The following is a 12,023-nucleotide window of genomic DNA, read 5'->3' as shown; positions in this document are numbered from 1 at the left end:
GAGGGATAAGTTGCTAGCAGTAGAGCTTTAGTAGCAGAGGGGAAGAAGGTATTTTGGGGTAAGGGCTTTGTGGACTCTTCTCAGATCATATTGTGAAAGTGGCAGCCCTGCGCAGATGTACAGTAGCAGACAGGCAGAATAACAGATTACATTCTAGCACTTACAGGCTGACAATGGTGGAGACTAGTTGAATGCAATAGAGAGTGAAGTTGCATAATGGCCAACTTGCGTTGTGGCTTTGGCTCCGTTGTGGCTGACCCAGGGAAGAAGCTGCTCTAAATCAGGGAGAATATCTTTGTCATGTCCTGTGGGACCCTTCTGGCCTCTCAGGTGGATTTCTGCTCAGCCAGGAAAAGCTTCAGATTTTCCCAGTTCAGAATTCAGATTGGACCAGATCCATGCAGTGCCTGGCACATTAGACTCTCGACACACATGTGCTGAGTGAATGCATGTTATACGCTAAGAAGGTGACAATCCCATCAAATAATGTCAATGTGCATTGCAATTATGAATATTGTAGTATTTTTTAAGATCTTTTCTTTGTTGGCTTGGTTGTTGGTTTACAACCACAGGTACATGACCTCAAAAAAATCCAATATGTAAATATTTAATACAGGAAATCTTTAACCAACTCTATGAGCTCCCTAAACACCCTAACACTGCATGCAAAACTTTACTTATGTATGATTTCTTTCTCAGAAGAATGCCATACTTTTTATCAGTTCTTTATAAATGTGTGTGACTGGAAAAGATGAGGCACCGTTAATTTATAGAGGTACTTACTCACATAAAAGGACAGTCTTTCCTTACGAACATTCTATACATTTTCTCTAAGTAACTTTTAAAGAAAAGCACATTAAGATATTCCTTGACTCTAAAAAGTTGAAATAGAACAGTACACAGGTATACAGATACTTTGTTCTCTCAAATTCCCACTCCCTACCTGAAACAAATTCCTGCTCTAGAAAACCTAATTATTCTTAATGTTAGGCTGGATCAGTACACACAAGGGCCTCACCTGCACAGCAGATGAAGAATGGCTTACCTCCACACTCCTACCTTTTTTTTGTCATGAATTGTCTTGAATTATGTGCATGCTTATATACACCACTGTTTCACACAATGTAGGTATTGTGATTCTTGAAAAATTTAAGTAAAATTATTTTCAAGCTTACATTTTTTTACGGTCATGTGTTGCTTAATGATGGGCACACGTTTTGAGAAATGCATCCTTTGGTGATTTCGTGGTTGTCAGAACGTCATAGAGTGAACTTACACAAACCTAGATGGCCCAGCGTACTACACACCCAGGCTGTGTGGCACAGCTTATTCCTCCTCGGCTGTGACCCTCCACAGCATGTTACTGCACTGAATACTGCAGGCAGTCATAACACAATGGTAAGTATTTGTGTATCTAAACATATTGAAAGATAGAAAAAGTCGAGTAAAAGTGTGCTATTATAATCTCGTGGGGCCACCGAGGTTGACTGAAACGTTGTAATGCACTGCCTGACCGCCGTTATCCTTGCTGGGGAGCGTGGGAAAGGAGCTACAGGAAGCAGGTCCTTCAATCCCTGGGTCACTTGTGCCTTACTTGTCTCAGCCTCTCTCCTCTGTTTCCAGATCGCTGGCTGTGGGAAGCGGCAGCATGGTGTGTCGCCTGGCCAGCATCCTGGCACCGTTCTCTGTGGACCTCAGCAGCATTTGGATCTTCATACCACAGGTGTGCTTCAGTTTGCAGATCCTTCCCGAGGGGTCACGGAGGCAGTTTCTAATTGCCTATTAGCAACTTCTCTATTGTTATTTATTGAAAGCCAGTACATCATTTCCTAATGCGGTTTGTAGAAACAACCCCATTACCAACAGCTGGCCAGTTGGTGAGTAGGGTGGTGGCTGCTGTGTGATTGGCCATTGGTGGCCTTCCACCACTGCTGAGCTGTTCATTACAACTCTGCCTGCCACAAAAGTGCGTGTCCTCACCCTTCCCTGGAAGCCAGGCCTGGGGAAGGGAGAGCTCTGGTCTCTGTCCTCCTCAGGGCATCTGCCCCCACCCCCTGGCCCGGCCTTGCCTCTGTGTTCCCACTGAGTACCTGCTGGGCAAGGCGAATTCTGGGGGCTGCCTGCTCCAAAAAGATTATGTGATGCCTAATGGAGAGCATTAGGAACCCATGGTTCTCAGTTGACCTGAACCTGAGGGGCTCCAGCAGTGTGAGCCATTTGCCTGGCTTTCAAAGAGTGAGAGCAGGGATGCTTAGTTTGCAGATCCTCAGGTAGGGGCTGAGAGGCTGGGAAGGCACGTGAGCACCACTGCACCTGGCTTTAGTGGACTCTTCTGCTCAGGAAGAAGATGCGGGATGGGTGGAGGGCAGGTGTGACTTGCCAGCCTGCAGCTCCTCCCTCTCCCTCCCCTCCAGTGCCTCCTTTCTCTTTTCTGATTGCCCCTTAGACTCAGGCTGCCGGATTCCCTCCCAGCCTCCTCCCCGCTCCCTGCATGCATCACCTCTCCTCCCGGCTGCAGGAGAGGGTTTCCTCCAGCCTCACGTACATTCTCCCTGGATGTTTCACCATAAACTCAATGTCTCCCAAGTAGAACTGGCCAGTGACACCTGTCTCCCACTTTTGGTTAAGGATAGGTCAGTGGCCTCAAGCATGACACTGTGGCATCGGCTTCTTATTCATCCTGTTCTTTCATCACCAAATCCTCACATTCTCCTTCAAAACTACCCCTGCATGCCTGGTTCCAGTGCCTCCCAGTCTTCTCCTTGTGCTTCCCCCACCCTGTCTGTGTAGCATAGAAGGCACCATGGCCATGACCCAGTGCCCCTGTCAGCTTCAGAATAAAAGTCCAAACTCAGCTGATATCCAGGGCCTTTCCCGATTGACCCCCTGCACAGCTCCCCTGTTCTGTTCCTCATGCAGCTTCCCCTCCTCTCCAGACTCAGCCCCACTGCAAGCCTTCCCTTCTCCTCCCTGTCCTCATCCCACCTCCTCCCCTTCTATGCCACTGCCCAAACGTCCCCTCCAAAGACAGCGCTCCTCTCTCATGTACCTGTTAAGTAGCCTTCCAGGTATCCGCTTTCCAGGAGGCCAGCCAGATCTAGTGACCCCACCTCTCCTTTTCTCAAGCATGTCTGTACAGCATTTAGTGGGTGCCTCTTTCAGTTGCTGTCGCAGTGTGGCTTTATTATTTGTGCGTGTGTCTTCATCGCCCCAGTCAGGCTGTTGTGCTTTGCAGAGCAGGACATTTTGCATCCCCACAGCTGGGCCTAGCCAAGTGTTTCCCTCAGCTCGTGTGCCACCCATGCTGTCATTCACCTGCTATTTTAAATCAAATAGATTGACTTTTGGAAATTAGCTTTGTCCTAAACAATAATATCAGTGAAGTCATGGGTGTTATACTAATTATGTGTTTTTCTAAAAGACACTAACATAATCTCACAAGTAATAAAACAGTGCTTGGTATCCCCTGGAGTTGCCTTGTACACACAGCAGGTACACATACGGCTCTTCGGGAATCGCTGGCTTGGCATGAGTGTCTCCCACGTCCCCGGAGCAGGCGCTCAGTAAAGCGCTTGGATGTGCCATTGGGGTGTTAGATCCCAGCCACTTTCTCAGGCTAACTCTGAGGTTAAGAAACCATGTGGGCTGTGTGGGAGGTGTTTTGGGGGAGTCTACCACCCTTTTTAGGTCATGAACTTTTCTAGAAGAATCTCCTTTGTGCTAGCACTTGTTTTCCTTATTATTTTTTTTCAAAAAAGATAAAATGAAAAAGTGTTTATTAAAATAATAAGTTGAAATGTGCAAATATAAAATAGATAAATTTATAAAAGGTAATTAGCAGAAATAAAACCAAATAAATATATTTTTAATGGATTTCTGTAAGGCTCAGTTAAGGACTACGGACTCAGAAGGGATCTCTAATTTTATTTAACAGATATTTAAACAAGCTCCTTTTATTTTTATTATTCTTCTGAGACAGAGTCTTGCTCTGTCGACCAGGCGGGAGTGCAGTGGTCTGATCCCAGCTCACTGCAACCTCCACCTCCCGGGTTCAAAAGATTCTCCTGCCTCAGCCTCCCAAGAAGCTGGGACTACAGGCGTGCGCCACCAAGGCTGGCTAATTTTTAAAATATTTTTTAGTAGAGACGGGGTTTCACTATATTGGCCAAGCTGGTCTCGAACTCCTGACCTCAGGTGATCTGCCCATCTTGGCCTCCCAAAGTGCTGGGATTACAGGCATAAACCACCATGCCCTGCCTAAACAAGCTCTTTTTGAACATGCTTTACAAAAATTAGTCTTCATATAATGCAGATACTGTTGTTCTCTTCATTCTACAGATGAGGAGACTGATGGACAGAAAGTTATTAGCCCAGGGTCACACGCCTTAAAGGTGACAGAGCTGGGATTTGAACCCAAATACCATGCTCCCTTGCCTTTCACACAAGGTCCAACAAACAATCTATACAAAAGTGAGCACAGAGCAGTCAGCTCCTTGTCCAGCCTGGCCCTGAGTGGCCCGTCCCTTCTCTAAGACAGCCTCTGGCCACAGGGTGTGGTGTATATTTATGGAAGTAGTCTGTGAATGTGCTTCCTTTGGATCTAAGGAGTATTACCTATTGTTTGTAATGAGTCAAAAAAAAAATCAGATTTCCCATTAAACTTGTTTATGGATGTCAAACTGCCTGGGGAGCCAGTGTTTTCATTTTGAGAAATGAAAACTCTGATCTGGAAGATGTTTATATTTTCTCTTTTGAAAAGAGGCACATGAAAAATCACTCATTCTGATGCTTTTATTATTAACCATTATTTTCTAGTAATCTAAAAAAGGTGGACATGTAATTAGCTTTTTGTGTGCTCATTAACTCATTTGGCAATCGTTGACTGAGTGTTGGTTTTGAACTAGCCACCCTGCTAGGTGCTAAGGAGCAGATGAAAGAAATAGCCTGTCTTGAGAGATGTCCAGTCTGGTGGGAAGGGCAGGAGAGCAAATCACCACCAGTCCCGAAGAGAAGGGCTGGAGTGGGGAAATGCCAGGTATGGTGATTTAAAAGATACAACAGCAGTAATGATGGAACATTAAGAAACATCTTGTTTTTCAATATATAATAGCAGTAGGGCAGGCGCGGTGGCTCACATAAGTAATCCCACACTTTGGGAGGCCAGGGGTTTGGGACCAGCCTGGCCAATATGGCGACACCCTGTCTCTACTAAAAATACAAATATTAGCCAAGCGTGGTGGTGTGTGCCTGTAGTCCCAGCTACTCGGGAGGCTGAGGCAGGAGAATCGCTTGAACCTGACTGCCTAACTAGTCTTACTACCAAGCTAAGAATATATATATATATGCATGCAGTAATGAGAGCTTACATGTATTGGCTACTTACTGCAGCCAGGCACTGTTCTAAGTGCCTTTTGCGTAATATTTAATTTCATCCTCTCAACAGTCGTTTGCGACAGATACTATTCTTTCATCCATTTTACAGAAAAGGACTCTGAGGAGCAGAAAGGTTAAGTAACTTGCCCAAAGCCACACAGGTAGCAGGTGGCAAGTACCCAGGCAATGTGGGTATGGAGATTATAAAAGGGTCAAGAACATTTCTTTTTCTTTCTTTCTTTCTTTCTTTTTTTCTTTTCTTTTCTTTTTTTTTTTTTTTGAGATTGGGTCTCACTCTGTCACTGAGGTTGGAGTGCAGTGGTGCAATCTTGGCTCAATGCAACCTCTGCCTCCTGGGCTCAAGCAATTCTCCCACCTCAGCCTCCCAAGTAGCTGGGACCACAGGCATGTGCCACCACACCTGGCTAATTTTTATATTTTCCATAGAGAATTTCACCATATTGCCCAGGCTGGTCTCGAACTCCTGACCTCACGTGATCCGCCAGCCTTAGCCTCCCAAAGTCTTGGGATTACAAATGTAAGCCACTGCACCCAGTCTTTGAGAAGTTTTTTTTTGTTTGTTTGTTTGTTTTTTTAAGACGGAGTTTCACTCTTGTCACCCAGGCTGGAGTTCAGTGGCACAATCTTGGCTCACTGCAACCTCTGCCTACTGGGTTCAAGCAATTCTCGTACCTCAGCCTCCCAAGTAGCTGGGATTACAGGCATGTGCCACCTCGCCCGGCTAATTTTGTAATTTTAGTAGAGACAGAGTTTCACCATGTTGGCTAGGCTGGTCTCGAACTCCTGACCTCGGGTGATCCACCCACCTCAAGCCTCCCGAAATGCTGGGGTTATAGGCGTGAGCCACCATGCCTGGCCCTTTGAGAGCTTTTCTTTTTGCCAAGGGAAAATAGCCAGCAGAAAGGAAAAGATCAAAAATATGTGAGAAGGAGGTTGGACGATGGATGGAGGGAGATCTCTGAGGAGGAGGTGAGAGGCGATGGGGTCTGGAGAGTGTGAAAGGATCCGCCTGGCCTCCCTCCAGGAGGAGGGAGGGGTGGGAAAGGGGGGACTTATTTCAAAGTTTGGTTTGGGGTTTGGGGGATTGTGGGGAGCTGGTCAGGGGAGCAGGAGTGAGGAGGAGGTGGAGAGGTATGATTTGTTTCCTGCCTGACTAGTCTTACTACCAAGCTAAGAAGAAAAATTCCATTCTGTTCTGGACCTTCCATTTGATTCTATTTTGCTTTTAGACTTACTCAGTGTTTTTCAGACCCTGACTTAGGGCTCTTCTGGGGTTTCTAGATCACTGGATATACTTGCCGTGTCTTGAGAGACCAGAAAACGTCTTTAAAATTCCTTTGGAATGTCACTTGAAATTCTGCTACTGCGTCTGGGTTAAGCTTACTCATATATTTCATATATTTCTAAGAATTAGGTTATCAGTGCTCTGCAAAACAAAATGAAAAACTGCCTTCCCAGGTCTCGTCTGTTATGGATGTGATCTGGCATCACTTCACACTTGCTCTATGTATTTTATGATTCTCATTCTCAGAGGCTATAAACATACCAAGTGTGTAGATTTATCAGAAAAGCCATACCTTAATTTATTTTTATAGGGTCTTTCCAGCAAATATATTTTGCTAAAGGAGTTTAAATTAAGTAAGGACAGATTGTGTTTTTACGGATTGTATAGAGATTTAGCTCTGTTAATAAAAACCACCCAGCATCTTCATGATGATAAAGAGAGAATAGATATGCAGACTTTAATTTTTAATGTGACCTGCATTTTTAAAAGCAAACGCCTTGGCGCTAGTCTGAAAGGCTGCCTTTTATGTGTCAAAATCTGGAAAATAAAGAAATCACACTGAACTGTATAGGAAATTATATGGCTCCCTGCCCCATAAAGTAGCAATTTGTTTTCACTGCCTTTGTTTAGCTTCCCCCAAATTCCGTAGATTCTGGTTGATTAAAACCTGTTTTCATTCATTCATTCCCTATCATTTACTGAACTCTGATAGTGTACTGATTATTGGGGCAGGGACGGGGTTGACTAAGACAGTCCCTGCTTGGCATGTCCTGACCCAGGGCTCAGTTACTTGTCTTCTCCACAAGATTCTGGGGTCTGGAAAGATGGGGTAAGTGTCTTTTTTCTTTCTGACCACAGCTCCTAGGACAGCACCTTCAGGAGTAATAATGCAGGCAGTAGCTGGCAATTAAGGAGGCGCTCCATGCTGGGTCATGCAGGAATGAATGAGTGAGTGATGAGATTAAACCTCGTTGATGAGGAAAAGAACTCGAAGTCCAGCAGAAGTAACCAAAGATCTCACCGAGTAATCACAGTGACAACTGTTATGTCAAATTCAATTCCATTACCCTCTGAAAACAGTTAGGAAATTCTATTCTCCGAAGGGTGCGTTCCTTTCTTGATGTGTCACTTATCATTATTTTTAATTCCTTCTAGTTGTTTGTTGGGACTATGGCCCTCCTGAGTGGAGTGTTAACACTAAAGCTTCCAGAAACCCTTGGGAAACGGCTAGCAACTACTTGGGAGGAGGCTGCAAAACTGGAGTCAGAGGATGAAAGCAAGTCAAGCAAATTACTTCCCACAACTAATAATAGTGGGCTGGAAAAAACGGAAGCGATTACCCCCAGGGATTCTGGTCTTGGTGAATAAATGTGCCATGCCTGCTGTCTAGCACCTGAAATACTATTTACCCTAATGCCTTTGTATTAGAGGAATCTTATTCTCATCTCCCGTATGTTGTTTGTATGTCTTTTTAATAAATTTTGTAAGAAAATTTTAAAGCAAATGTGTTATAAAAGAAATAAAAACTAAGATGAAAATTCTCAGTTTTAAAAACTGCTTTCTTATTGCTGCAAAATATTTTTCAACATTTGTTCTTCTATGTAGTCGATTCTCAACCTTTCCCCACCACCCCCCTACCATGCATGCCAGAGGGAGTTCACCTATTTCTTTTTTTTCTTTTTTTCTTTTTTTTTTTTTTTGAGATGGAGTCTCACTCTGTCGCTCAGGCTGGAGTGCAGTGGCGCGATCTCGGCTCACTGCAAGCTCCGCCTCCCGGGTTCACACCATTCTCCTGCCTCAGCCTCCCGGAGTTCACCTATTTCTATCCACGCCAATGCCACCCCTCCACGGCTTCCCAAAAGAAGGGGCATGTGAGAATGCATTTCTTTTGACAAAGCTCCTTGCAGATTCTATTTCTGATATTTTTTCCCCTCTTATGAGAATCATAGCTCTAAAAACAATTCTTATTCAGAAATGCCCTCTCAAAAAATGCTTGCCTTCACAATTAAACCATAAAAAATCAGAGCTACAAAAATGATGCCGTGCTTCCCAGAACCTTGAGCCAAGAAGGCTTGAATGTGCAGACAGTTGTGCTTGTGTTTGGTTCAGATAAGGGACACACACCTGCTAGGGTCCAAGAGTGAGCTTTCTAGTCTGGTATTCTTATTTTTCCCAAATTTACCAAATTCTCCCTGTAAGTCTCCTTTACAGCCCACAGAGGCTGTGACTTTTTAACCCACTGCAAACTTTTTCAGTTGGCAGATCATCCGGGAAACTGACTTTAAGTACCATCTGGATTTGTTGCCATTGTAAAAATGTTTGTAAGTATTCTTGCCTTTAAAAAAATAATTTACATGAAGATTTTACTCTTTTGTTTTACTATACTTTTTTTCCCAACTCTACTTAAAACCATAGTCTTTCAAAAACATTAATATCCTGGACACTTCAACTGCAAATTATGTCATCATCTTATCTGTGGAAGAATGCATTTCAGATTTACAGTCAGTTTCCCATAGGTTTTGGGTTTTTCCTTACTGTGGTTTCATCATAATTTCATTTTTTTTGTTGTTGCTCTTGAGATTTTGCTGTTAGGTATGTCTTATATCCTGCATTTGAATTGGTGAAACGTTAGCATTATCTGCAGAGGAAAGTAAAAGAAGGCAGTTATATAGATGTTGTGAGTTTGAAAAGCATTTCCAAGGGGGAAAAAAAGGAGGGATTTAACCTGAATTATTGATTTTTTATATGAGTTTAGTTCCTTGGGTAATTGCTTAGTTCTTCACTTGGTCTTTCCATTAACAAAGAAAAAATAAAGCCAAAAACTTTTCTTCCTTTATAAAAGAAAATAACATATATAGGAGTTTATGGAGAAAAAGGAGGAAGACATTTATTGAGCCTTTCTCTTATTTCTTATTTTGTCTCTTTTTTCTTTTCCCTCAGCCCATTTTTCTACTGCCATTAAAATTTTTCCTCTTAGTTAACATTTGATACTTTTTTCCTTTCCTTTTTTGAGACAAGGTCTGGCTCTATCCCCCAGGCTGGAATGCAGTGGGCTCACTGCAACTTCTGCCTCCTGGGCTCAAGCGATCCTCCCACCTCAACCTCCCGAATAGCTAGGACTGCAGGCACCTGCCATCATGTCCAGCTAATTTTTGTATTTTTTGTAGGATTTGTATTTTTTGACAGGATTTCACCATGTTGCTCAGGCTAGTCTCAAACTCCTGAGCTCATGCAATCCACCAGTCTTGGCCTCTTGAAGTGCTGGGATTACACAGGTGGGAGACACCACGCCTGGCAACACTTTCTTGACTTTACTTTTATATTCTGTTAGTTTGCTAAGGTGATCATAGCAAAATACCACAGACTGAGTGGCTTAAACAAGAGAAATTATTTCTTCACAGTTCTGAAGCCTGGAAGCTCCAGATCATGGTGCCAGCATGGTTGGTTTCCTCTGACACTTCTCAGGCTAACAGCTCGTTGCCCTCCTGCTGTCTTTTAACATGGTCATCTATTTGTGTATACACACCCCTGGCTGGTATCTTTCCTTCTTCTTTTAAGGCCATCAGTCATATTGGACTAGGGCTCCACTCCAATGACCTCATTTTAACTTAATAACCATTTGAAGATCTCATCTCCATATATGGTTGCATTCTAAGGGTTGAGATTTCAACATATGAATCTTGAGGCATTTCTTTACATTTTTATTGCCCACTGTCTTTGTCAGCTTGAGCTGCTATTCAAAAAATACCACAATCTGGTCAGCTTAAACAACAGAAATGTATTTCTTACAGCTCTTGAGGCTGGGAAGTCCAACATTAATGTGACAGCAAGGTAGGTTTTATTCCAGGGCTTTCTCTCTTGACTTGTAGGTGGCTGCCATCTCACTGTGTGCTCACAGGACCATTTCTTTGTATGCACAGATGTGGAGAGACAGCAAGCTCTTTGGTGTGTCTCTCATCATAAGGGCACTAATCCCATACAAGGGCCCCACCCTTAGGACCTCATCTAACTCTAAGTACCTCCAAAAGACCCATCTTCCAATATCATCACATTGATGGTGGGTAGGGCTTCAACATACGAATTTTCAGATCATGACATCTACGTATGTATGACTGTATCAGTCAATGTCTAGTCAGGAAAACAGAAACCACTGGAGATAATTCAAACAGAGAGGAATTTCATGCACAGTTAGTTATAAAAGTGTAGGAAAGACTGGTGGAACAAAATGCAGAAGTTACCTAGGGATCAGGAAGCCGCTACCATGGCTGGGTTGGGAGCCCACAAGCCTGCACTTTCTGCTTCCACTGCTTGGGCTGAAACCACGTTTCTGCTGCTGACCAGAAACCTAGGAGCCCACACCCCCACTGATTCTACTGAAACTGCCTATTATGCTTTCAACTGGAAGGGGTTGAATTTTTAGATTAAGTTAGGGAAAATTCACTCTTTTTTCTGGTATTGACTCTTCTATCCATTATCATGGGTTATCTCTCTCCATTTAGTTAGGTCATCATTAATATCTTTTAATGAAGTATAATTTTTTCCATAAAGGTTGTACATGTTTTTTGTTATATTCTTATATGTAAATTTCCATTATAATTAGAAATGAGAAGTTTCTAATAGTTGTATTTTGTGACTGTATATTGCTGGCATAAAATAGATTGATTTTATATGTTGATTTTGTATCCATCAACCTTGATTAAAGTATTTTTAATTCAAAAGCAAAAAATTTTCTTTATTGGGGCAGGGTGCAGTGGCTCATGCCCATAATTCCAGCACTTTGGGAGGCTGAGGCAGGTGGATCACCTGAGGCCAGGAATTCGAGACCAGCCTGGCCAACATGGTGAAACCCCATCTCTACTAAAAATACAAAAAAACTAGCCAGGCATGGTGGTGTACACCTGTAAGCCCAGCTACTCAGGAGACTGAGGCAGGAGAATTCCTCGAACCTTGGAGGCAGAGGTTGTAGTGAACCGAGATCATACCATTACACTCCAGCCTGGGCAACTCTGTCTAAAAAAAAAAAAAAAATTTTTTTTCTTTACCGGAAGAAAAATTAGGCTTTTTGTTGTAAAAATTTACAAATGTTTATCGTGCAGGAAGCCAAACATACTTTGTTCCTTCAGCATTTCTTAATATGTGTAACCTTCTGATTTTATACTTGGAAAATGGTGATGATCTATAATAGTTGGAACCTAGTCATAAGACGTCCGATCTGTCTCTGATTGCAAATATTTCAAGGAGTACTTTACCATAGCATTACAATGAACAAAGAACAAACCACACACAAGTAGGTAAACTTCAGATAGGTGACCTTGTTTCTCAGTTCTATGTCACTGAGGTTAAT

General features: G+C 43.1%; 1 protein-coding gene across 16 annotated transcripts in view; it reads left to right on the top strand.

Annotated features, from left to right (window-relative positions):
• Nucleotides 1-8,220, top strand: part of SLC22A16 (solute carrier family 22 member 16) — a 73,254-nt gene extending 65,034 nt beyond the window's left edge. For 6 of the 16 annotated variants that reach the window (XM_016956148.3, XM_054686897.2, XM_063813354.1 and 3 more), the window contains 2 exons: nucleotides 1,624-1,723; nucleotides 7,538-8,220. In XM_016956148.3, coding sequence (XP_016811637.1) covers nucleotides 1,624-1,723; nucleotides 7,538-7,564 — 127 coding nt within the window. In that variant the 3' untranslated portion in view covers nucleotides 7,565-8,220. The remainder of the gene's footprint in view (nucleotides 1-1,623; nucleotides 1,724-7,537) is intronic. The other 10 variants (XM_016956146.3, XM_518688.8, XM_063813352.1 and 7 more) reach the window with 2 other exon arrangements.
• The last annotated feature ends 3,803 nt before the right edge of the window (nucleotides 8,221-12,023 follow it).

The sequence above is a fragment of the Pan troglodytes genome, chromosome 5 (genome assembly GCF_028858775.2).
Source record: "Pan troglodytes isolate AG18354 chromosome 5, NHGRI_mPanTro3-v2.0_pri, whole genome shotgun sequence".
NCBI lineage: Eukaryota > Metazoa > Chordata > Mammalia > Primates > Hominidae > Pan > Pan troglodytes.
This window is presented reverse-complemented; position numbering and strand designations above follow the sequence as displayed.